Source organism: Oryzias latipes, chromosome 11 (genome assembly GCF_053564925.1).
Source record: "Oryzias latipes strain Hd-rR chromosome 11, Olatipes_Hd-rR_3.1".
Taxonomy (NCBI): Eukaryota; Metazoa; Chordata; class Actinopteri; order Beloniformes; family Adrianichthyidae; genus Oryzias; species Oryzias latipes.
The window spans coordinates 18561677-18589603 of NC_136247.1; the positions used below are offsets into that span (position 1 = coordinate 18561677).

The window sequence follows — 27927 nt, forward strand, 5'->3', positions numbered from 1 at the left end:
TTGCAAAAGCCTGTAACGTGCTCAAAATCTTTAGTTCATCTCTGAAAACTAAGTCTTTATGTCATTGAACATGTCAGTGCCATCAGAATGTCAAGTCCTTGTGTCATTGTCTACGAACAAGACAGTCGAATTACTTAGTCATGTTGTCAGTATAACTGTGTACTTTAGAGGGAGGTTCTGATGTAAACTATGGCTAAAGTTTGGATGACAATGACAATTATTGTAAAATGTAAGTTACACCTTTTATGTTTGATTGCAAGAGACTGGACAAGATTCACATTAACACTTTTATCGTTCATATTGTAATTTGTTGACAGACCATGTCATACCAACATAGAAAAAACCCACTGCAAACAGTAACACAAAGGGAAAAAAAAGATAGGACAATATTCTGTACAACAGTACAGGCAGTGCAGTAGGAATTGGTGTGGTCTTCCTACACCTCTTGTCGTTCCTGTATGTTAGGCCACAAATTCTCATCCACATCACAGCGAATATCCTCTCTTGCAATGCAGCGAAATATTTTTGTCACATTATGACAACTTAGTCAACCATTTTGCAGTTAATGACTTATACGATGAACTAATGACTAGGAGTTTTGAGGAGTAAGACTATTGCACAGTGAACTACATAATACATTTTGATCAACATGACATAAACAATTGATAATGTAGCAAAGAGCAGAGAATTGTACATAATCATTTGCATGGATGTACCAAAACAATTGCAACTTGTTCAAAGAAGTGAGAAACTGCTTACATGATGTGCACAAGTGACATCATGATGTGAAGATTGAACAAATAGTTTTGGGAATTTCATTCTGATCTGAGAATTGTACTAAAGCGACTGAGAAGAACTGTAATATTTCTCAAGGAACTACTGAAGCCTATAATACTGACAGAACGTGACCGACCTACATTTGAGTCCTGATGAGTCGTCCACAAGCGAGAAGAGCTGAGGGTTTCTCATTTATTCTGTTGTTCACAAAATAAAAGCTGTGCCAGAACATTTTCATTTCTAATGAATGATTTCTCACAAATCCAATCTATCCAGCAAAGGATGATTACAAAAGAAAAAGGGAACCTTAAGAAATTATTTCATTTATTACTTGATTGTCACCAACATATAACATCATAATACATTTTCTCACAGTTTCAGGTTCGTAAATGTTTTGAAGAATACAAGAGTTAAAATAATTTGAGGTTTAAACAATCTGGTAAACTGGGAATGAATGAAACCACAAGGGGGCGCAAGAAGGCTTTTGTGTGCTAGTCCCAAATCCAGGCAAATGCAGAGGGTTGTGCCAGGAAGGGCATCCAAGTCTAAGAGGTAGAGGAGGGAAGAGTTTGGTGTTCAGGGCGAGATGCAGAATGACAGATGGTGGTGGACTTTGCTAAAAGAATTAGAAAAGGCAGTGGTGAAGACATTTTTTCAGAAAAGAGAGGAGCATATGGGAGAGATACAAGAGTGGAGGCAGGAGCACACAAGTTAATTACATCTTGTGCAGATGTAATCTGCAATAGATCAGCAAATGCAAAGTCATGATTGTGGAATGTATAACCACACAGCACGGGAGGGTGGTTGGAGGAGGAATCTGGTGGCAAGGAAGATGAAGAGGACAGGGGTAGAGCAAAGGACCAAATGTGGGAAGCTGTAATAAGGACGAGGGCTGTTTGGCTTTTAGGGAGGAGTTAAAACAGGCTTTAAGAGATTGGAAAGTTCTAGATGACTGGACAGCAATAGCAAAAGTAATTATGGAGGCTTAGGGGAAGGTAGAAGACTGAAGACAACAGACGTATGTACAGTGAAATGCAGCAGAAGGTGAAAGAGGAGATGGCAAAGGGTAAACAAAGAGTGTTTGAGGATTATGACATGAGATAGGTTAAACACAAAGGTTCAGGTGAGGCAGAGAGACAAAGATAGGAAGGAATTAATGCAGGTTAGGGTGATCAAAGATGCAAAAACATTTACATAACGGCATTTCTAAGACTCCGAGGATTAATAAAACTCTATTTATATGTTTAGAATTTCTCTTTTCTGAATATACAAAGGAGTTATTGTCACTCAGTTACTAAAAGCAACAATATAACCAAAAGAGAGCAACTGCTGAAACAACAGGTCAGCACCTATTAGACACTGGCCTGTATGCCTTCTCAAATTTTTCATATTATTAACAATACTTGTTAAAAAATGCACAAATCCACCAAAATTATTGCCACTTTTACTCAGTTATTAAATAACTGCCATTGTTTAACAACCAGTGACTTTAAACTGAACAATTGTGTTTTGCAGTGCCCCACACTGAGCTTGCAGACAGTAAAAGATGATTTACTGTTAAAATCGATCAAACAAAATCTCATTTCAAGTCAAGTTGAAAGGTCAAATGCTTCAATCCATTACACACTACTAACCTTCAAGCCCCCACGGAAAGATTGCTTTATTACTCTGCTGCTGTGCTACTTTCATTCTACTCTGCAAATGAAAATCCATTTGAGAAAAGGATTATGGTGTAGTTATTATCCCAGACAAACATTGTTTAGTTTCCACTTTTATCATCTGCCTTATTTTAAAGGAAAACAATGTAGTGAAGGGAAGGAGAAAAGATAACTCAGATTAAGAGATAGTTTACAGGGAGTGAGATTAAGTGAGATTAAGGTAAATACAGTTTAATAAAAACAAATTTAAGAATCTTTTTTGTCTTCTTATGACACTTTGAAAAGTGTGGTCATTGCCTGCAAATTATTAACTTTTTATATTTAAGCAGACTCATAATAAAGAAGATGCTGAGTTGGTTCAGCATTTTAAACTTATAACTGAACATTCTCATTACTTTTTTTTATTATGGATCATTCCAATCAGGATGTTTTAGACCACAGAGTAAAACAGGTAAATTCACTAGAAAAAGTCTAACTACATAATCCAATTCCAACACTGGATGGCAGCAAAGGAAAACTAGCAGCTGCTTCAAGCAAACTCGTGAGCTTCCACACTGTTGAATAATAAATTTTTTTTTTTTTTTTTTTTTTTATACACTGTATTTTATCCCACGAAGGGAAATTCTTTCTCCGCATTTGACCCATCCCCTTGGGGAGCGGTGAGCTGCAGCCAAAACCGCGCTCGGGAGGCAGTAGCGTTAAGGGTCTTGCCTAAGGACCCTCACTGGGTGATGTTAACTGCTCGCCATTGATATGGTAATTGCCCCCAGTACCATTGCTCATTCCCCTCCGGGAATCGAACAAAATACAAAATTGTGCAGATTAAACTCGTACTTATAGTATATGCATTTCCTTTAGAGCATTTCCATGTTTGGCATCTATATTTGGTGTGGCTGGTGCAGAGGTAGAACGGTCGACCTCAGATTAAAGTGTCCTTGGGCAAAACGGTGGTGGTTATAGGTTGGAGCCAGTGTTCGGCTGCAGAGCTGCCATCAGTGTGTGAATGTGTGAATGGGACTGGGACAGCAAAGCACTTTGGGCCTTCTAAATAAGGCATAATGGCAGACGAAGTATGCATTATCAGAAATGAATGCACGCCATTGAAGCCTGCACTATCCAACGTGATTTTGTCATACAAAATGTATACCATGCTAATATAACGTGAAATGTAATCAGTACTTTATGTTGGGACACAAGGTTTTGTTTTTTAAAGAGAAACGTGTTTACTATATTATACTTTGCAATTTGTCATACAAAATGTATACCATGTGCTAATGTAACGTGGAATATAATGTGGACTTGGAAGAATCTGTCAACCAAACACTTTGATGGTTTGATGCAAGGCAACCTATTTTTAGGCATCTGACTGGTCAGTTTATAACTTGAATTACTTACAATACAGAAAAAATACCACGTAAGAAATTAGGATTAGCAAGAACAACAGAATAAAAGGTAGTATATAGTAAAAATGTCAGCTTTTTGGGACAGTGAGTACTTCCTGTTTGGAATACAATGGGCGAGGGGTCACTCAATCCGGTTCTCAATTCATTTCATTTTTTCATTTATTTCATTTATCACTTATCAAAAAAAAAGTAAACAAAAACAGAATATACAACAATGCTAGATGTGGTGGATGGTTGCCAAAAACCCGCAAAGGGCTTAACATGTGGCAACCCCCATAAAATGTCTATAAGCTAAAAAATAATACAGTGAATTAAAAACAATACATATAAATCAATACATATTTAATTCATGCACTTACATACTTATATGAAACTAAAAAAGACATACCATATGGAAAAGTCCCATTGTTAAGAAGAAACCTTTTAAAAGAGCTTTTTTAAACCGAGTTTGTGAAAGTTCTTTGAAAGAAGAAGGAAGACGGCTCCAAATTTTACATCCTCTGTATAAGACACTAAACTGTGACTGAGTTATGCAAGAGAAAGGTGCTCTGATTAGACAGGCACCCCGAGTCGGGTATTCATGAAATTCATCATTAAAATTGAACATGTTGGTGAAATGTTGTTTTCCAATAGAATTGACAACAAACAGACCAGTTTGAAGTTGGTCAACTTGATAGACACTCAGGACACTGGCCTGAAAAAATAAAGGTTGAGATAAATGTCGATGTCCTACATTAGATATTATTCTCAGAGGTCGTTTTTGTAGACGCAGAATAGGTTCAAGTTTAGTTTGGTGTTTGCTAGCCCAAGCAATATTACAGTAACTATTATATGGATATATCATTAAATAGTAAAACATAATTGCAACCTTTGTATTCATCAAATGATGAGTTTTACCTAGGATACCCACAGTTTTGGCAATTTTTGTACTAATAAAACCAACATTAGATTTCCAGGACAAGGATTCATCCACTAGTACACCAAGGAAACGAACACAGCTACATTCCTAATTGGAATTGGAAAGTTTAAACCAAGTAGATATCTTGTCAAGTTCATCATTTACAACGTTTTTAAGAGTATCTAAATCCTTATGGGAATAGAATACATTGGTGTCATCTGCAAATAATATTTTAGAAAGTTTAACTGATGTGTTGGGTAGATCATTAACCTATAATAAAAATAACAGAGGACCCAAAATGGAACCTTGAGATGAACCACATAGAGGAAGGAGTGAGGACTCTAGTCCATTGCAGTTTTCAAGTTAAAGAACTTGTAAACCAAAGTAAAGAGTTGTTTTTGATGCCAAGAAGAGCAAGCTTGTCCAAAAGAACTCATAAAAAGCCAGTGGTTTGTACACACATTTAATTAACACTTGATTATCTTGTAAGAAATATTAGGAATCTGGAAAACCTTATATGCACCGTTTAGTACCCAGGTATTTATTTCTGAGTCACACTGGTTGACTTTTAGGCTAAAGATGTTCTGGATCGATTTTAGGTCAGTGAACTGGCTTAAATCGAATTGTTCAATACGAAACAATATCTACTCCAAATGGTATTTTAAATATAGGACTGGCTCTTCTTCCTCTGACTGCTTGAATGCCTTTTGACTCACTACTGCCTCCGCAGGTGATGGACGGAATTTATGTTATTTTAATACTTCAGTTCTGTCACGTCGCGTCAAGCTTCCTGTTGTCTCGTGTGGGGTTTCCTGTTTTGTTTTGAAAGTCTAACCTACCTCTCGTTCCAGACCTTCCCCTTCCTGCTGTGTCTGCTCCCCCCACCTGAGTCTGCCTCATCATCCCTGATCATTCCCACCTGTGCTTCCCCTCCTCATGTATTTATAGCCTGTGTTTCCCTTTGTCCTGTGCCTGTTTGTCATGTGCTTTCACCTGCCAAAGCAAGCTCCTCTCTTGTATCAAGAAATTAAAACCTTAAGCTCTGCATCTGAGTCCAGTCCTGTGTATTCTGCCTTGTCAAGTTTTTTTATATTTTATATTAATTTTTTTGTGTGTCATCTAGACACAAAGTTGATATGAAGTTTTTTTTTATCAGTGTTAGTTTATAAATCAGACTGTATGTTTTTCATGATTCACTCAGACTTTCAACACATTTACCTGGAATCAGAGAAATGCAAAAATTTCAGAAAAACGAAGATTTGAAATCATTTCAAAATGAGTGGGTTAATTTGAGTTATTTTAACATATTTGCAGATTAAAATCAAACTTATCAAACTATTATTAAAACAAAAATAAAACATACATTTTTCTTGGGAAACCAGACCCACTGAATCAAGTGACAGAGTTTCTGCAATTTTCTAGTCCAGGGGTGGGCAACACTTTTGGGGCCCTGAGCAGAACCCTTAAAAATATCTAAAATAATTTCCACACACATTATTAATAAAAAAAGAAGAGAAAAAAGAAAAAGAAAAACCAACTCTGAAATGGCATTAGACTGCTCACGTGAAAGTGTTTTGCCCTCCTCCATCTCTCTTCAGCAACTGAATAATATTCCATAAACAGCAAGTTAACCAGCAGAGAGATTCTTGAAAGAGATTTTAAAAAAGCGGTAAATGGAAGCATACCGGTAGATATCTAAATGCCATGAATAAAAGAAGGAAAAGGCAATGAGAAAGCAAGAAATTTGTTGCCTTACTTCCAAAAGTGCACGAAAACAGGAAAAGATAACAACAGAATCAAAGGAACTTAAAGTGAAGATAAAGAAGGTGTAGAATTAAAAAAGGAAGGAAAGGCAGAGGGAGAAGCAGAAAATGATCATTTTTAGAATGTCTTTATTTTTTTTATGGACTCCATCCCAGTGTTTAGTACTATAATTTAAGTATTTTGTTTATTTTGCTTTCTATCGTAAAACCTGCCAATTTGTATAAAAGGTCAGAAGACTGTCATTTGTTCGTAGAAAGTGTGGGTAACAAATTAGCACATTCAAGAAATTCAATGTTTTTTGTCCAAGTAAAAATAATGTGTTCAACTATTTCTTTACATGTACTGCAAGTCTATATAAAGTGAGACAGTATACTTGAATTTTGCTTTTTATATGCTATCTATGTATTGTAAACTTAAAATTCTCCAATTTAGTCTGACAAGGTATTCAGTTGTATTATGTATGTGTCGCAATGGGGAACATTAGTATACTTACCAGTATACCTGCTATGTTAATACTTATACTCAAGTATATGAATTTAATTTTAAGACCACTACTTTTTGCTAAGGGTATTTTAATGTGATTTCAGGTCTTTGATCCATTCTTTATATTTCTTTATATTGATTCTTTATATTGATGCTGTCTAAAATTCTAAAAAGAAGTTATTCCTATGTAAGGATAAAAAAAAGATTAATACAACTGCTGCAGAGGGCCCCTCTTATTGTTTGCCTGAAGCCCCCAAACTGCTAGGTCCGCCACTGTTGAACTCTATACCGCTTCTTTATGTGCGCAACAGCTGATTTAAAGCTGCTGCGAAGCTTTTGGTTGCCCTGCCAGAAAATAGGAAATCAAAATGTTGCTTGGAAATGCTGTACCGGCTGCAGTGGATCCACAGGGTCACTGACAGATGATTTCATTTCACAGCCTGTCGCCACGCTCTAAACGGATTGTGGAGTTTGCAGCGGTGGGGGGCGACAGGAGGAAGTGTTGAAGTCGTGGTGGTTTGAACATTTCACGGAGCGGTGAGGCAGTAATCTGCTGTGAGGAGGAGGAGGAGCAGCAGCACAGCTGTTTTGAACGCAAGCGCACAACCAGCCGCGGCCGAGAGACGAAGTGTTGTTGGCGGTCTCCGAGTCAAAGGTGTGACGGTCATTTCTCGAGCTCCTCGGTCTCTTCCTGCCGTCTCCCCTCCCTCTCGCATGTGTGAAACACAGAAGTTTCCACCGCGTCTGGCGCACTGATCTCTCACTCCGCACAATGGCGCGCCCGTGTCAGCGCGCAGCGTCGTCGCTTCGGAGCTCCGGTGCCTATGAGACAGGAGACGTCTGAAAGTGTCACCATGGCTGAACGCGCAGCGAAGAAGAGCCTGATGGCTCCACCGGTTGCAGACTGGAGAGCCGCGCCGCAGGCGGGAGGCGGATTGAGCGCGGACCTACCCCGAGGAGAGACCGTGTCAAACGGAAACTGCAGCGTGCCAGACGCCGCGAAGAGGGCTCAGACCGACGCCAGCTGTGAGTCCCCGACGTGGGAGAACGCGGGACCAGACTCTGCTCTCAAACCGATCCCACGACGCAGCAGCCTTATCAAGGTAAGGGTGCTGCCATCAACAGATGTCAGTCCATCACACATATAGCGCAGATGTTATGAAGTAAACACCCTGAAGTTGTGTCAGGCTGCATGGAATATGATGAAGATTGAGAGTTAAATTTAGACCAAATAATTAAGAAGCAGCACATGAAGTCACTAATTGGCTTGCAGATGTTGGCCTATCACAGCTGATCTCCAAATCTCCAACACTGCATGGTTAAGATGCCGCCTGTGAAGAAGCAGTTATACGTCTGTCCTTTATTTGCATCCCTGGCCTTTGGTGCCAGAGCTGTGGAGAGACAGGGCAGCTTATTACGATGCATAACAGATCAAGGAGCAAATAAAATATTTATTTCAATCAATACTTTCTGTTGGGACACAAGGTTTTGTTTTTTTAAGAGAAACCTGTTTACTAAATTATACTTTGCAATTATAATAGAGGCAGATTACTGAGTCGTCAGCATAAAAATGCACACCTGTATCAGTAAGATTATAATCCAAGTCGGAACTAAATCTGACCATTTAGACCTTTGGAGTTATTAAAAAAACATGTCTGATCATTAAGCGGACAGCTTTTGACAGGAATAAAGTTATTTGAGGCTGCAACAGACTGGTGACCTGTTCAGGGTATACCCCACCTTCCCCCAGGAGTGGCTGGGTTGGCTAAGCAACCCCAGTGACCCTGAAAGGGATACAGCGGGTTCTGAAGATGGATGGATGGAAAAAAATTTTAAGACTAACACAGAACCAAGTCAGTAAATGTCCAAAAGCTGCAAAACGGTCTTACAAACCATTACTCTCGTTTTGAAGGTTTTATCCGTGTTATTATTGCAGGCCAGCTCCTTTATCTGTGCTCCTTGAGAAAAACCAACATGGTAAACCACCCGCTGGAGGTCTTGGCTAGAACTAAGTAACATTCATTCGTCCTTCATTGGCTCACTTAAAGACTTCTATGCTTTCAGACTCATTGACTGGGCCTACATGTGTGCAGATGTCCAGCTTATTGGCTGGACAGACATCTGTATTTTTACATCATGTCACGTTGGAAAATCAGCAGTAAAACGAGCATCTATCAATAGTGTCTAATCAATAAAGCATCCTTTGACGTTGTCTTTTTATGGCTTTAGGCCTATGACATGTGGGAGGTCCACTATTGATCCACAGTCGCTCATTGTCCATGAACCTGCTGCCTGCGAGGACATGATTATCTGAACTTGCTTTGATCTGTGTGCGACTGGTCCCCCAATTAGACAAAACAGGAAGTCAGTCAGTTAGCCAATTTCCTCACATCTGTCATGTTGCAATATTGCTGTAAAGTCACAAACAGTTGGTGGTGACAAACCACTTTCAAATGAATGTGCACAGTCACTCACAAACAGGCAAATGTTTCTCACCTCTTTTTCCACACACAGCAGACCAGTCCTGATTCTCCTGTTGCAGCCAATTTATCACGGACAGCCTGAACCGGATCCTTGTGCTTCAAGTTCTGGGATCCTGGATGTAACCAGAAATGTCTTTTAATTCGTCCTGGTTGAGTAGTCCTTATCAAGTTATAGTCCATGATTTAGAAAATATTATAGAAAATACACTTTTTGAAATTCATTAAGGCAATTTATTTTTTAGACCAAGTTGACTGAAAACATAGGAATTTTAGTGAAAGGAACAAACGATGAGATAAGCTTCCACTTTGCTCTTCTAAAATTAGCATGATTCTGAATTTACAGTCTTGAGAAGGTTTAGAGATCCGAGTGAGATCAGGCGAAAACACTTTCATCACTTTCAATGCTGCTCTTGAAAAAATGTCAAATTGTTAGTCGATTGTGTGATAGGGGCACAAACAAAATGTTCAAAAGGTAGATAAACAAAGCTAGTATGAAACCAGTTTGTGTCTAAGTTGATAGAAAAAAGGGTTGCTCACAGAAAGCAATTGGAAAAACCAAAAAAGGGGCAAAAAAAAGCAATTAAGACTGGACTATTAAAAAAAAAACCCTGATGCACCAACGCTCATTTCCCATTAACCATTTTTTACTCTCTCTTCTGCTAGCTTACAGCCCCTCACAACCCCAACCTGACAATAAAGGGGCAACAAAAATGGTGAGCAGGCCCGTACACACCGGGACGAATATTCGCCAGGCGTTATCCGCCAGCGTTTTTCGCCACGTTTTTGTGTTCACACCCAGGCGATTTTCGCTAACGATGAGCCGAGTTAACATGCAACTTCATTCCCTGACATTAGATGGCGCTTAATATAAAACAGAAATACTCCTGTACACAAGGTGGCGCTGCGCAACTTTATGCTTCTTAAAGTCGCTTTTCGCTCAGAAGAAGAGAGCAAATATTTACGCGCTTGTCAGAATCATACAAAGAAAACATGAATATTTCCAGCACCAGTAGCTCCAACTGGTGCTTGGTTCGAGGATTTTTTAAAATGTCCTTCATTATTTCGTCGTGGCAGTGTAGACGCTACTTGGCGTCTATCTTCTTCGCTGGTATGTGTGCTCAGAAAGGCAGTTTGATGTTTGAGCGCCCCCAAGTTGTGTTTTACTGTAACTTCAGAAGCTCCAGACACGTGTGCAAAAGCGCTGTTCTCATTGGTCGTATAGTTTTCGACGCGGCGCGTCGAACCAAAAAAACGAACTTGAGGCGATTTTTAAAAAGTGACGCTTTGACGCGTGGCGTTTTTTCGCGTCGGTGTGCACACTCACATTGGTGCCCTTTGTTTAGTCACGAGGCGTTAAACGTCGGCGAAAATCGCGGGCGAAATTCGTCCCGGTGTGAACAGGCCTTTAGGCTATATAACTGTACAGTTTGAGCAGGATGCCAACTTGGAAGAGTAAAAGTGGGTCTTTAATGCTAGACTTTAATGGAGTCATTTCAATTTATCACAGTAACATGTGGCAGAAACAGGAAACAAAATTACAGTCCATCCCAGCTTGTTATTCCATTTCTTTCTGGGACAGATTTTTTCTATTTACATTATTGATCATGAAATGAATAGTAACAGCTCTAGTCTAAACCCTCTTTTGCTGCATGAAGGATTTTTCCAACAACATGTAGTCTTTTGTATTTGCTTACTTTAAAGACCCATTTCAATAACAATAATGTTTTTGGTGGTTCTTGTGGTTGATTATGGTGGACTTGTATAAAGAAAACTAAGCTTAAAATTGCATTTCTGAGTATCTCAACGAAAAAGCATTTCTGGTTTGACTGTTATTTTTAATTATGCTACAGATTCGCTTCCATAAATTTCTACTGAACTACGGCTGCTCTGTAGAAACGATGTCCTAGAAAATGTCAGTTATTTATTTATTTATTTTAAATTTTGGCTAAAAACACCATAATCATTATTAAAAGACCACAGGGAATTGATGATTGGAGTTGGACTTTAAATTCAGTTCTATTTACCTGGGTTTACAGTTCTATTCTAAATGATCACCCCTTTAATATTTCTTTTAAATATTTCCTCTGAAGCACTTTGAGTTATTTTTGTGCACAAAATGTGCTATACAAATACATTTGTCTTGCCATATCTACTAAAAACACTTAATTTGCTTAAAAAGGAACAAGTATCATCAGCTTTAAAATAGGCTTTTTACAAAACTTTTAACCTAAAACCAAAACACTTTGTAACATTTCCGATAAAAGATGATTGTTGGTTCCAGTAGAGAAGCTTGAACAGTCAAAAAGCTGCCATCTGTTCTGAACTCTGACACCTGTGGGAGACCACAAGAGCGGTCATTCTGTGAGCTTAGAGCGGTCATTCTATGAGTTTGGGTATATCAAGTTATCTCGTAGTTAAAATAATATTCAAACGTACACTAATTCAAATTTGCAGCTAGCGCACAGAGGTTATCACTGAACAGGTTTTCCTGAGCACGCCAGTCAAGACTTTATTCTAGAGACAAAGAAAAAGAGGACAAATCAGTAACTTTGCATCCCCTAAAAGCAGAATTTCTATATGATATTTTTGGGTATGGATCATTTGCAGTATCATATCAAATTGCCACATATCCTGCAATTATTTCTTCCCTTGTAACTCAACAGCATGGTCAACAAACAGACTGGATTTCAATCGATGTGAAAACTCCTTGTGGGAGAAATTAATTTTTCATAAGTGAAGTCCTTGTCTCGGAAAGTTCAAGCTGTGATATTAGCTGGAGGACGTTTAATAAACTTTACTGATTGTGATGGGTTGTCTAATCAAATAAAATGTTTTTGTTTGATTCATTTTTTTTTTTAGTTCTACTACATAAAAATGCTTTGCGATTCAGGGAACTTTTATTATCTTACCAAATCAAATTTACATGCTTATGGTTCGAAATTAGGACAGTTTAAAGCCACAACAAATAGCAACAGTATCAAAAAAGAATTAGATAATAAAAATAAATTTAAATCCAAATGTACCGGTAGATTCTCCAAGAGAAGGATTATTATAGTTTTGTTTTTCTTTTCAATGTCAGGAATATAATGTGCCTGCATGCATTTAGATGATTGGAGCTCAACCATCCAAACCCGAATCTGAAGATATAAAACACATTTGCCAATGCAACAGCAGATTCTTCTGTTTACCAGACAACCTCTACAACTCAGCTCGGGATTCCACACAATGGTACTTTGGATAAACAGGAAACATGACATTCCAGAGTGGTTTTAACAGGAGTCAGGGGTTCATGTCCAGCATGGTATTTGTGTGTGTGTTTGCTTCTTCCTCTCAGCTGATTTAATGAGAGCATTTCATTAGTATTTACCTCATGCTCTTATCTCTTCTGTCTCCTTTTGCGGAGTAAAGGAGAAGCAATAGAGTGGCTGCTGACTTAAAATTGTTTCAAGTGGGTCTGGACAAACAATTGATTTTATTAATTAGTTTTAAATTTGTAGTTTAGGAAAAATAATTAAAGGAAAAAGCAGAATCTTCCATTTTCCCAGCACTCTGCTCTCTTGGTTGTTCTTCTGGGTAAGTCAGCCTGTCCGTCTCTTCCAACCATTGACTGTATGTGAGAACTGGACTGAATGACCCCTCCACCTGGCATTCCAAATAGGAAGTACCAGCCGGTCCAAAAAAGCCGAAATTCCATAGACTTCTACTGTATTGAGGGTTAGTCAGTCAGTCATTATGTTCGTCAGAATTCTTACTTTGATATCTTTTTTTACTTTTTTTCTCAATGATCCCACTTTATTCATGCTATTTTTGCTGTAGCGTAAGTTATTCAAGTTATAAACTGACCAATCAGATGAAACAATAGAAATATGTGGTCTGGCGTCAAACGTTTGAAGTGTTTGACAGATTCTCCCAAGCCCACTTTCAGTGGAAGGGGTGGGGTCTTCTAACATCCTCACTCACTCCTGACCGGAGAGAGTAGTTGCCATAGAAACGTTGATCAATCACTGCTTATTGACGATTTCTGGTTCCAACATGGTGACGTTCGTGTTGTAAAAGAATGGCGACCAAATTGATTTAACTTTACTTGGTCCAGTTCTCTTATCCAGTCAATGCTTTATTTAGTCGCACTTTGATGGCAGGTCAACTCCCAAAGGAATTATTAAAAATAACAGTTTTAATGAAAAATGTTCTGTCTGTTTTTGTTGAAGACAGAATATAAATTGATTAAAATTGGAAATCAAATTTGGTGTGGAAAAAAACAGAGATTTTATTAATAGACCATTTTACCCAGCCCTAGTTTCAAGTTAATATATGATGTAGATGACAATCAGGCTTCTTCTTTCACTTTCAGTTGGTTTTACATACCGACACGTCAAGCTGCAGAAACGGCACACACTTGCACAGACCTGCCTTCTAGTAAAGTAGCTCCTTCCAGCTCTTTCGTTAGTCTTGCAACACACTCACAATTCATGTGTGATTTAGCATTCCAAAAATCTCAAATTGCTTTTCTCATAATCTCCAGTTTGAAAATGTGGTTCTGCCGGACTGTTGGTACATTGCCAGAAAGCAAAATGCAGATAGAACAGTTAGAGAAATATAACCATACTAGCTTTTGCACCTTCTCTTTTTTTCTTCTTCTGTTTTTTAACTTGTTCTCTCCAACAACTGAGCAAACAGATGAGCGCTGAAGGCCTTTTGTGTTGGACAGATTTGTATAAACCCTTTTCTGTTTTCTTTTTATTATTTTTATTTATTTTGTACATTTTGTGTTTTAAGTATATATACACATTCTTTTTCTTAAAGGGGAGGGAGAGGGGGAAAACACACCTTCTCTGATATGCATGTTGGAAGGATGTACAGTATGATGTCTGCATCCTGGATGTCTCATTATTTGTTCGTCTGACTGTGGAAGTAGTGTTGGCCAGGGGTGTTAGCAGGCGGCTTGGGATGATAGTGGTTTGAGTCAGAGCAGCCCTGAGCAGTTGCAGTTGAAATCAGCATTTTTATGCCTTAAACAGCTTGCATCTGCAAAGAGCATGGTTCTGGACAAACAGGGAGGAGATCAGCTTCCAGCCGTAATGAGGCCGAGACCCGGAAGGTGTTTCTGGAAAGAGCATCAGGCGGATTTTACTAAGTTATATATATTTAAAAACAACAACAACTGAAAATAGAGATACATGTTGCAACTTTATCCCAAATACATCAAGGAATAGTTCTTAAAAAAAGAGGAATCCACACTTTGAAGCTGCGGTTAGCTGTCCTGAGTTACCTCTATATTCAAATTTAGTTAAAAGCCTAAGGGAATTTGCATAATTTCTTGGTGCCTGAGCGGCCCAATTTTCCACAGTCCAATGCTGTGCATTTTGGGATAACTGGCGTTTCTAAATTGACGGTTGTTAGGAGTCTGTTTGGTTTCCTCGCTTTCTGCAAGCCCTTTCCATCCTGTAGCCATCTCTGTTTGATATGACGATGCAAACCTCAAGTACCTGGAATGGAAGACTAATAAACAAATCAATAAAATATACAGACACAAAAAACTTAGGGGTGTAACGATTAGTCGACGTGGTCGATGAATCGATACCTACAATCCAACCAGATAGATCTGTCTTTGGCAAGTTTTTAATCAAATCGACCTATACCATTATAAAATTATTTCAAAATGAAATAAATCCACTATATCAATACTGAGAAATATCATTTGGATTGAAGCAAGGTAGGTTTATTGTACTAGAACGTAAAAATGACCAAGTCACAGCAGACAACACACGTGATGCAGCAAAAAATGATCAGTCCATCATTCCAATCCAATGTGTGGAGATACTTTGAATTTAGCAAAGATGTGACCATGCAGTTCTCTAGAATGTTCTAATAATATTCCCCTTGGATTATTTTGATGTGGAAAAAACAGTAGGCTGAACTTTAGGTTTGCCATTATTTCTTGTTTACTTCTTTTTTGTTCACATGTTTAATTTACAATTGATTATCTTGCAAGAATATAACATCAAAATAACGTCATAAATAAACTGAAAAGCTTTTTTGTTGGAAATGATGACTTGCTTTTACCTGAGGAAGCCCCGGACAGTTTTGACTTAGTTGAAGCTGCAACACTTTGTCGAGTTTTCAATCCAACGACCAGTTTTTTTAGATCCCATCCCCACATCACTTTTTAAATTGCTCTACGGGTCATTTGAGAGCGAGATTTTAAATTTCATGAACTGCTCTCTAGAGCTGGATATTTTTCCTGGTGCCTTTACAACTGCAGAAGTAAAACCGTTACTCAAGAAAACCAATTTAGATCCCAAGGTTTTTAATAACGACAGACCTGTGTCCAACTTGCCATTTAAGCAAGGTTTTAAAAAAACTTGTTTTCATTCAGCTGAATGAGTTTCTCTTACAAAATATTATCTTTGAGATAAACCAGTCTGGCTTTAGACAGATTGGTTTATCTCAAAGATAATATTTTGTACCGAGACAGCCTTGTTAAACACAGGTAATGATATCAAGTGTGCCTTGGATTCAGGTCAGATCTCAATATTAGTTCTACTAGATCTAAGTGCTGCTTTTGATACTGTTGATCACCTTTATCCCCCATATTAAGCAGGTGATTAAAATTGTTTTTATTTTTATTTTCATACTGCTGTGATTGTTTTATTTGTTTGTTCTTGTGTTAAGCACTTTGTGTTATGTTCTATATGCAAAGTGCTACATAAATAAAGATTTATTTGATTTAAAGAAATGCATGGACTGGGGAAAACCTTTCCTGCACTGTTTAATCAGTGAATTGGATCGAATCGGATTGTTCAAAATGAAACACAATCGACCAGGAATTATGATATGAATCGAATTGTTGTTGAAAGGAGTCGTCAGAGCCCTAAATAAAATGTTTAAAGTCATCTATCCAAAACATTTTATAAGGATGCACAGTAAAATTTACACAAATATCAAAAGATATTTGCACAAAACCGCGATTATCCACCTCATGATCAAAACTTTGAGCCTTTGCATGCTTGAATTTAAAATGGAGTAACTTAAATAATTAAAGCCATAATAAATATTTCTCTATTATGATTAGCTTTAGCTCAAAAGGTCTGTTGCAGTCATGACATGCATATAAATCTTTATGCTTGTTTTGAAAGTCTGTGAATAGAGTTTTTTTCTGTGCTTCCCATCAAAGTGATTTCTGAAGCAGATACCCCCCCCCCCAAGTTATGATTTTGCATATCTCCATGGTTGACACAGTTGACTGCTCTTGATGTCGGCAGCAGCTGCATTGTCTTCAGTTTGTACATTAGTGACGTTTGTTGGCTAAAACCGTGGGTGCCTATGTTCCAAGATGGCCTTTTCAAACAGCGTCCTTTGCACGTTTCATTTGCGTGGTGTGTGTTAGATAAGTTGCATGTATGCGTGCATTTGAGACTTCAAAGGTCTGAAGCGTCATAGCATCTGCTACTCTGCTAGCCACAAGGGCATGGGTTTATAATTTGACAGAGCAGTTGAGACCCCCGTGAATGCTCACCAGATTTTCCCTTCAACCTAATTCCCTTACACTGAGCTGCTTACAGGCTGACTTGACCACACAGTGCTTTGTCTGCTCTATTTATCTTTAATGCGCCGACATCTGCAGCACAACAAACAACTGTGAATGTGACATTCAACGCTCAGAGATTAGATTTAGCCACATAGAAACAGCTTCAACATTTGTCAACCATTTTGATTAAATTTAATTAAAGGAAGCACCTGGTGATGTTAACCTTTAGATTAAGTCAGAATTGTTACTGCCAAAATATATTCTTCTTCTTTATTTCTTTGTGAAAAAGACAGTATTGCCTTTATTATTGGAAATTCCTTTTGTGAGATGTGCGGCTCAGCTGATGTAAGCCTGGGTTTCACTCATAACGAAACTCATTTGGTGTTAGGGCTGCAGGATATGAGGAAAACTTGCGATTAGTGATCAATATTGCGATGATGATATAACTTATGATACATGAACAAATGGCAAAACAACTAAATACATAATTTCCCTTTCATTGCAACAGTTTAATTTAAATAAGACTCAAAATACATAAAGTGCTGAGCAGGACTAACTACAGGTGTGGGTAATCAGCGCAGCATAAGGTGACCGATAATCCAGAAGCACGCAACGGTGAACGTAGATCTGCAGGGAAAAAGACGTGGTGGGATGAGGATGGATTTAAAGAAATATGGAGCAAATATTACTTTTGATGGAAAGAACATCTTTATACTTGGCAGACCTTTTACACCTCCCTTAATTATGAACTCTCATTGTAGATGGATGAGTAGAAGTAGAAGTAATTGTTTGTTCGCTGCCCGATTGACCTCAGTTGAAGGTCAAACCATGACTCAGAATTAATTGGTGTGGTACTCTGGAGGATCACAGCTGTTTCCATGGCATTCTGCAGACCTGTCCAGTGTTCCACAGCAGCCTAATGTTGTCTGTTTGACACAACATTTTATGGAAAATTCCTTCATCATTTAGTGTCCTTCTGCAAAATAAATCACTCATATTTCTGAATAAATGACCCCCTAACCTTGGTAGTGTTGGGCTCCAGATTAAGAGGCTCTATCCCGTTTGAATAAATCATCTGCTGCTGTTCAGTGACAAGGCCTCAGGCTATGCTCTTTTCACTTTCAGATTTTTGGACCATTTCTTCTTTTCTCTCACCCAGCAACAGTTTATTTTTGTGCCAACAATTTAAAAAATGTCAATTACGTCTCCACAAAGCGCCAGTTTGTGTTTGTGCCTTCACACTCAGCGCTTAGCAGGTCGGTTTGAGGCACAGAGACGATCCTTATCATTTATCCCGAATTTCAGTTTCTGTAAACTACTATGGCTCTGTCAACAGCAACCTCGCTCTGTTTGTGTTGTTTCAAAGGGCGCCCGAGTCTGGATCACAGGTTCTCGCCTTCTTTTTTTTAAAAACTTCCTGGGCTTTGCTGTCTCATTCCATACATCTGTTGAGGTTTGGATGGTCGATCAGCTGCTTCCAAATATAAAAAAACAATTTGTCCCCCCCCCAACCTTAAATATCAGTGTATGTGGTTTAAGCATCACACTGTGAGAAACAAAATAAACTAAACTCTGTAGAAAACCAAACAAACTACACTTCTAAACCAATAATTCACAATATTCCTCTTCCTCCAGCGGTGTTGATCTTAATTTCCATCTGTTTATTGCACTTTGCATTTTGAAGGCAGTAGCGTGTGGTGTTTTCACTCAATCTTTTTTCTTCACTCTTTATCCATCAACACATTTCTTCATTTATTTATTATTGAAGTGCTGCTGCAACTAAAAAAAAAAAAAACTTCACAAATAAACCATCTATAGGCTTATCAGCCGCTTTGATAATAGACCCACTCCACCTAACGTTATGCTTTTCTTGTTTTTAACATGTTCTTGTTAAAAAAAAAAAATTCCAAAGATGGAGCACATGAAATCTTTTGTTATTTCTTTAGTCAAATCGTTGTAAATCAGGAGCAGACGAAAACATGAGGTCAGAAAAAGGGCGTATTTATGATGTAGAAAATACACTGGGGGGGGGGGGGGGGGGGGGGACCACAAGCTCCCAAAAGGGGCGGGGTTGCTCCATGCCAACAGTCTCACCCCAACTCGGAGATGAATTTCTAATATTCTACAGCAGCTCTGCGAATAAACTATGTCCTGAAATAACAACACAGGTTTATTGATTGTTGGTTAAAAACAGCACAATCATATTAAAAGACCACTGGAAACACTTTTGAGCTTTAAGACGTTTCAAAATTAACTATTCAAAACTAAAATGATTGACACAACTTTAGTATATATAGTGTGGTGTAAACTCAATATTTTATGAGATAGATTCTTAATTTAATGTAACTAAAGATGAACCTTTTTAAAGGATGGAAAACCTCTTATTTTTCTTATTTAGCTAAATCTAAAGGCCATTGTTGTTATCAAATAATTTAAATAATTGCTAAAGAAGGTTATTTTTCATGTGCACCCTGATCCTTGTTGACGGCATTATGTATGCATTTCTCATGCATAGCTGCTTTTGCCAAGCTTCAAACATCTACTTAACACTCACCTTCATAAAAACATCTCTTTTCCTCTACTTTCATGACTTTTTTTTTAACCTTGAAAGAAATGAGAACATGATAACCAAGTAGTAGGAACATATCATCAAAGACGTGATGATGGCACGAAGTTGTTTTTACTAAGCCAAAGCTGCAGCAAAATCCAACAGTGTGAATGCTTGGAGACTGAGCTGAAAGTGGTCATTAAATCATTTTTTGGCAGAAAAAAGCAAAGGGAAGCATAAATTGGTAAAGCTTACAGAAAGATAGAATTCTTAAATATTCTGTCTAACTCAAATTTAACCACATGCATTTTGCTCTGCCCACATAAAATGAAAATTTATCTCAATTCTAGTTATTTCTTTTCTCCACCTTTTCTTTTGCATATTTGTTGCTAAAAACTGACTGGAAAGTTTTATTAAACCTTTTTTTTGTTTTGAATCATACCCTGAGGTCTGTTTCATACCATCAAATAACCCATACTAAATGAAGAGTTTTTGAATGATGTGGGTTTCACACAACGTTTTTCTCTCCCCTCCCTCTAATTGCTGTTCTCGGCTCTGAACTAACTTACAGGAAACTCTGCTATGGGCTGATGAGCTGCTTCCTGTTTTTGAAGAGCAGTGGTGGTTTGGAGACCCTCCTTTCTCAGATTTACAAAAAAACCCGCCTCTTTGACAGACAAATGCACCACCGAAATTAAATGAAGTAGATGTGATAGGCAAATTAGCTGTTACTTCATGTGTGTGAGGCTTATCTAATGTTTTTTCTTTACAGTGACTTTGTTGTTTTTGTCGCAAAACAACAATCAAAACTCTATTTTTGCACTGAGGCAGTAACCCACCTGTGACTTATTGGGTGCCATCTAGTTTTATCTTGTCAATAGTATTTGTTCAGAGTCCACAAGAAAACATTGACGTAGGTGTTGCTTGGTGGTGTGTCTGAGCTTTCTCACACTCCAGCAGTAATTTATGCTGCAGGCCAACATAGGTGGCCTCCACTCCTGAAAACTAAATCCTGCCTGCAGAGTGAGCATCCCAAAGGATCATGGTGTTGGACTGTTACTAAAACAGCTTCTGACGCGTTCTCACATGAATGAATACATAGACAGAACCAACTGCTATATTGCTAGACTTCTTCCTATTGCTTGCCTCTTGCAGTATAAGTTTTCCCAACCTGCATACATCCCAATAGTATAGTGATGGATGGGAAGGGATTGTGTTGCCAATGCAAGAATGTGGATGTGTATTTTTTAGACGAAGAGTTTTATGTATTCTGTTTGACACTGCACTAAAAAAGTGTAAACTGAATATAAGTGATGGGTGGTATTACATTCTACTTTTCAACCCTCACCACTTATGTATGTTGTACATTGATTTAAGGCAGGGTTGTCAAACTAGGGGTTTCAAAATCCAAAACACAGCTAAAGTCACGCGCCAAACAGGATAAACATTTATTCAACACACTAAAACTAAATTTTTTTTAACTTTACAACTTGTAAAATGTAACTTTTTAAACATAAATATGAATAAAAAGCGGATAGGAAAATCTTCCAGAATAAATAAACTTAAACCTTAAGTAACTTTCAATATTTTGCTCTCCATAAAAATATATTCTTTCAAAATTATACAAGTTAGAAATAAAGTAAACATTAAAAAAGCAAAACACTAAAATTTCTTTACTTTTATGTCATTTTAAATAAACAAATGAACTGAGTGAGGGTATGAATGGTTGTGTGATTGTGGCCCTGCGACAGACTGGCGACCTGTCCAGGGTGTCCCCTGCCATCGCCTGCAAGGGGCCGGGATAGGCTCCAGCAGCTCCGTGACCCAGAAAGGGTAAAACGAATTAGAAGATGAATGAATGAATGAATGAATGAACTTAAAAGATTTTGCTTTTCACAAAAATATATCCTGACAAAACCCTGACTCACCTGCCTCCCCTGACCGCATGTCCCTGCTGAGACGTGTTTCAACAAGGAACCACTGAACCGAACTCAAACCCACCCAAAACTATTTTTGCCCTCAATGAAATCGTCCATTCTGGCAACACTGGTGTTCGGCAAGGGAGCTGACGCACTGCACGATGGGATTTAAATTTCCAATAATATATGTATAGCCCAAATTTACAACAACAGTCGTCTCAATGGGATTCGTATCAGTAATTGAAAAACTGAAACATGAACTCAAAAGGATCATGAATACATAGAGTTAAAAAAAAATACTAAAATGAACTAACAAACTGACCAAGCTATACTGGCATCCCTGCCCTTAGACCCCCCTTCGCGGTAAGGAAAAACTCCTAAAAAAAACGGATTCCGGAAAAAACAAAGAAAACTTAGGGGTGCCCACATGAAGGAGGGATCCTCCCCCAGGACGGACAGGCGATTTACCAGAACTCTTAGAGAAGAAATAACTTATCTAACTCTAACTACATATTTAAAGTCCAGCAGACGAGCTTCATCCAGCCGGAGTTGTGGGGACAGTCAGGGGCGCGAGTCGACGCGAGTCGAGACGGAGACAGGATCCACAGCCAGGTGTAGGAGCAGGAGCAAAGATGAGGTAAACGGTCAGGAACAGGAGCACGGATGAGCCAACTGGAGTCTGGAAGCACTCCCACTCCCCAGGAGGGGAGAGGGAAAGAATGACAATACATGAATCGCACTGCACCAAACAGAGGCATGGAGAACTAAATGATGAATAATGATCAAGAATAGAGAAGAGAGGGAGGGTAGAAGTAGATGAGAAAAGAGGACAGAACCCCAGTGCACCATAGGTACCCCAGCTTCAACTTCTTATTAAGTTATTAATTTATATTTAAACACATTAACATTAAGTTAAAAAATATCTGAATACTAACTAGTCTGACAATAAGCCTGTCCAAAGAGCAATGTTTTAAGTCTAACTTTGAATGTAGAAACTGTGTCGGCCTCTCTTACATGAGCTGGGAGTTTATTCCATAAGACAGGGGCTTGGTGGCTAAACGCTCTACCTCCAACCGTACTTTTACTAATTCTAGGAACCACAAGCAGTCCTGCATTTTGCGAGCGAAGTGTTCTTATTGGATGGTAAGGGACTATGAGGTCCTTAATATAGGACGGGGCCATTCCATGTAAGGCCTTATAGGTTAACAGGAGGATCTTGAACTTGATTCTAGAATCAACTGGGAGCCAATGGAGCAAAACTAACACAGGAGTGATGTGATCTCTTCTGCTAGTTCCTGCTAACAATCTAGTTGAAGCATTCCGAACAAGCTGGAGACTTCTAAAGGAACTCTTAGGACACGCTGCTAACAAGGAGTTACAGTAATCCAGCCTCGACGTAACAAATGCATGGATGAGTTTTTCAGCATCACTCTTAGAAAGTATATTTCTGATCTTAGCAATATTCCGCAGGTGAAAAAAGGCAGTTCTACACGCCTGACTGATATGTGAGACTTAAATGATAAATCCTGGTCAAATAAAACCCCAAGGTTTCTAACTGTGGAATTGGAGGCAATACTTATGCCATCCAGGGAGACTATCTGATCAGACAGAGCATCTCTCAGGTTTTTAGGACCTAGTATAATGACCTCAGTTTTTTCTGGGTTCAAGAGGAGGTAATAAATTGTCATCCAGGTCTTGATGTCTCTGATGCAGGCATTCAGTTTCTCTATATTGTCATTCTGGTGAGGTTTCATAGATAAATACAACTGCATCGTCGGCATAACAATGAAAATTAATGCTGTGTTTCCTGATTATGTATTTGTAGCTAATATTCCAGTGAAGGTCACAGACACATTAGGATTGGGCTACCATTAGGATGGTATACCATTATATATTGCTAAGATATATTACCAGTGTGAGAAATTACTGGGCCATTATTATCAATAATTTAAAATGATCTGATGCCAGGTGGGCCGGAAATAATTACTTGGCGGGCCGGATGCAGTCCGCGGGCCTTAACTTTGACACGTGTTTTAAGACAATAAAAATTATCTATTAACTTGAGGTAAATAAAATTAGTTGAGCAATAGTTTTTTTTTTATTAATTTAGCTTTCATTAAAGACCCACTCCAAAGATATTTGTGTTTTGGTGTTTTTAACATGCTCTCGTGATGTTTTTCTCTCTTGATGGAGGACGTCTAAAGAAATTAGGCTTAAAATTGCATCTCTATACTCAAATCGTTGTGAATCAGGAGCACACGGAAAAAGGCTGTTTGGAAAAAAAAGCTTATTTGTGACATAGAAGCTACACTCAGCAGGCCACAAGCCTCCTGCTCTGCTCCATTTGTATGCATTCACCTGTAGATGACAAGATCCATCTACGTCTTTGTTTTCCTAGTCTGAGCTGACATCTGGCTCAAAACTGTACGGCTGGATAGCTCCAATTTTGCTTGCCGAATTGCTCGCATCACTAATGTTAAGTTGGGGTTGTGGGGGGCGGTAAGCTAGCGGCAGAGGGCATAAACGGAGAGCTTTCAGTAATGGAAATGGGGGTGCGGTTGCCTGCGGCAACAGTATTGTCCACAACTCAGAGGTGAATTTCTAATAAACTCTTGGAGGCCTGCAGAAACTATGTTCTAGAAAACGCCACAGGTTTTTAGATTTAGTCTAAAAATGGCGTAATCATAACTGGGAATGCGCTGAAAATAGATTAAAAGATGATCAGAGTGGGTCTTAAGTCCTTCACTTGCTTTAAAAGTTGACTGCAGAGCTGTTGCCAAAGATTTTCACCAATATACTGTTTCAGTAAACAGTATAAACTAGACTTGTTTAAACAGCTGTTTTGCAAGGTTAATAGATTCTTAAGGGTCCAGAACTGACAAAATACTTCCCGCTGTTTTTCTTCCAGCAGTTTAAGGGAAAGGCACACTTGTCCGCACCCTCGGTGTCTCCACTTCTCAATCACGCCTTGAGGCAGCAGGGATATTTTTAGAGCACTCCCATCACACTGTGCAAAAAGACTTGTTATGGAAAGGAACGCTTCTCCGTCCTAATGAGGCGGCTGATTCTGGGAGGGTTTGTGATGATGAGGCTCTCTGTGGCTCCACACTTTTATCCTTTCTGATTATAAATGATGCTGCTTGTCTTTCACGTGTTAATTCATATTCTTTAGAAGTACAGTAGCTCTGGCCTCTTTCTATTTCCCCGCTCGTCTTTATTAGCCTTTCATATTAGACACGTATCTTTAATTTGGACGGTTCCCTCCTCTCATCTTCTATTAAGGATGCAAGCGCTTTTGAAGATCCAATTGAGGCTTTTATTAAATGGATCTGCATGAGGCTACAAAGTGCAGGCTAATAGGTTACTGATCAGTGTTCACCCCCTCTTCAGTTGTCACCAATAGATGTAACATTGACTTAGTCAACAGTATTTGGGAGTCTTGACGGGTAAAAATGAGTTTTGAGCACTTTACAGCTGTTAAGCAGCAAATGTTGGATTTTTCCCAACTAAGCTTCCTATTGTGCTCATTTCAATCTGACTAACTGAATGGGGCGGGATAGTTTGCAGGTGTAGTGTGACCTTTTGATGATAAGGACTGAGGTGCCCATGTGACCCCACACATTATGAATTGTATTGGAGACAATACAGTTCAAAACAAGATTTTTTATTTGCAATCACTGATTGGCTGTTGTAGACACGTTTTTTCTCATGTTTAGGGCAAGTAGTAAATTGTCTAATCTGAATTTTTGCCTCTAAAGACTTTTGGGAATGTGATTGCTTTTTCAATTACTTTGTGTGGGATTTGGAAAATCTGTAATCGTGTTATTTAGCTTGTTCTGCCTAGAACCAGCTTCAGTTAGGTCTCTGACTTGATTGTTATCAGGACTAATACATCCATAATCAAATAACTTTGCCCACATAATATTTCCTCTTATCTGGTATCTTAGCGTTCTTTGTGGGGGTGACAGCCAATTGGTCAATAAATCAAATGGATGAGCTACGATGGTGCGCTCAGATAAACTGATAGAGCCTGCCAGTGTCGCCATTGAGGGGCACAATTAGAATGCCGCAGCCAGCTGCCTCTGTCTAGTCAGGTATGATTAATGGTGTAGAGTTGAAGGGCAAGGGCAAGCAAAGGCTTTTAGCTTGCTATCAGGAAAAAACAAAACAATAACAGATTGGGAAGAGGAGGCTAAACATTGTAGACCATATAATCTATTGTGATAAAAGGTCATGGCTTTTAATCCCTTGAGATCTAACTATTCTGAGCTGTAGCAAAGAATACAGTGTTTTGCGTCTGTGATCTCTCTTGCATATTTTTCATCCTATTAAATCTCTTCCATCATCTCTTTTATCTGTTCCAACCTGTTCTCCTTCTGTTTCAGGACGGCTCTCGGTCTGGTCGAGACAGGAAGAAGACGGTTTCTTTCAGTAGCACTTTAACAGAGAAGAAGATCAGCAGTGCTGCCGACTGTATCCACGCCATGGTGGGTCAGTTGCCATGTGACTCTTTGTGCTAAAACTTTATTTATAAATGATGTCCCCTTAAGGGTTTCAGGCACTTTAAAGAACACCCAGCTTTGGAGGCATTGTGGCTTTGGCTTATCCGGTTCTTGTTTTTGAGGTTGAGGGGAGCGAGCTGAAGAAAGTCCGGCCAAACTCGCGGGTCTACCAGCGATACTACCTTATGGATGCCGGCCTACAGGCTCTATTCTGGGAGCCGTCAAAGAAAGAATCAGACAAAGCCCGCATCGCTCTCGCCTCCATACGTGAGGTGAGTGTCAGGAAGAAAAAAGATTTACTTCAGTTCGATTTATGGGATTCTTTTTGTTCTTGGAGGAGATCATCCCAGACGGGCATCCCGAATCTGATTAAAACCTAGCATAAGCTGAATTACAGAGGCAATCAAAATCAGGAAATGAGGATGAAACACCAGGAACTGGGATGAGGAGACATTCATGTCACCCATATGGGATGCCCTCCTTCAAGGACGGCGATAAGCTGTAGGGGAGTGGCCGTTCCAATAGACATGACAGGTCTGTTCAGATGACCACGCCCAGGACAAACGGTGTGCATTTAACCCCTTTGGGGAAAGACTGCAGTCAGATGGAACATGACAAGGTCAAATAAAAACAGATGTTATTTTTTGCCTTAAAAGAGTTTTACAAAAAAAGAATCAAATATGTTTGATAAGTAAAAGGCAAGAAATACATTCTTGTCCACTTCAGGCTCTACCGAGTCTCTACCTCAAAAAATAATTTACAACCTTCATTATGACTTTGCAGTAATGTATCTTAAGTGACATCTGTGTATTTTGCATCTCTTCTGGTCATTTATTCAAGGTACGAACAGGTCGTAACACGGAAACCTTCCGCACCAGTGGAGTTTATGAGCAGATTTCAGAGGACTGTGCGTTCTCCATTATCTACGGAGAGATGTATGAAAGCCTGGACTTGGTTGCCAACTCTGCTGAAGTGGCTAACATTTGGGTTACTGGCCTCAGGTAAAAAAACACATGTAATAAAGAGGGTTTTTTAACATTATTATATATGCAAATCATATTATTTTCCACAAAGCAATCACTCTAATCCTCTTTATTTAAGGATCTTCCAAAAATCCAATTTATGGCATGAGATAGCTGAATTGGACTGTAGGCTGCTGATTTAAAATAAACCACTGTTATCTTCCTTGTCTTAAGACTGTTATGCCTTATTCACAACTGCCCTTAAGGGTGGATATGTGCTTTCTGCTGGCCAAAAATGGGCAAAACTTTACAAAGTGGCCAGCTGGAAACATCAAAATGTTCATGCACATTTTTTCTTTGGGCATGCTGCGGGTATCAGGTCATAACGAACATTTATACAACACACAATAGTGTAGGGGTAAAGTAGGTGAGACACAGGCACTTCATATGGATTTTTGTAATTTTTATACCCTCCCAAAACCTGTAGTTTGTGTAGGGATCCTATGGACACTTGCATATCACCTGCACACCCTGTATGTGCAGCATTTGCACGTGATCAGTAAGGAACCAGTGCACGCATCTTACGGTGTAAAGACGCCGTAGCATCACTTGTACGTCATTGGTACGTGAAACTTACACTATCCTTATCCGTCACGATACACCTACATAGACAACAATGGTACGTTCCATTATTATGAAGTCCCTTAAGGTGGCCACATGAGCCTTGAGGGAACTGCAAGACACACCTGCGCTCCTTTGAAGATGCAACCTTGCCCAAGCCCTATCTACGACCCTCTACCCTGTATGGGTCATCCTCTTGTACAGGTGCATGTGACTAAGGCATTAGGCTTTGGTTTAATCTCAAAGCCCTAAAATCTGTCTCTTATGGGTAAAATTCATGTTAGCCTAATGTTTTATATTGTATCATAAAAGCGAGGCATTTGTTCCTAAAATGGGACAAAGCACTTTTGACATAGTTGACAAATTATTTTTGCAAGTGTC

The 27927-nt window shown here is 38.9% G+C and overlaps 1 protein-coding gene across 2 annotated transcripts in view; it reads left to right on the forward strand.

Moving 5' to 3' along the window:
* Positions 1 to 7258: 7258 nt before the first annotated feature.
* Positions 7259 to 27927, forward strand: part of LOC101171092 (inactive phospholipase C-like protein 2) — a 37475-nt gene continuing 16806 nt past the window's right edge. Inside the window, exons 1-4 of one of the 2 annotated variants that reach the window (XM_011480861.4) lie at positions 7259 to 8086; positions 25847 to 25948; positions 26086 to 26235; positions 26804 to 26964. In XM_011480861.4, the coding sequence (XP_011479163.1) occupies positions 7808 to 8086; positions 25847 to 25948; positions 26086 to 26235; positions 26804 to 26964 (692 nt within the window). In that variant the 5' untranslated portion in view covers positions 7259 to 7807. Of the gene's footprint in view, positions 8087 to 25846; positions 25953 to 26085; positions 26236 to 26803; positions 26965 to 27927 lie in introns of both variants that reach the window. The other variant, XM_011480862.3, reaches the window with a different exon arrangement.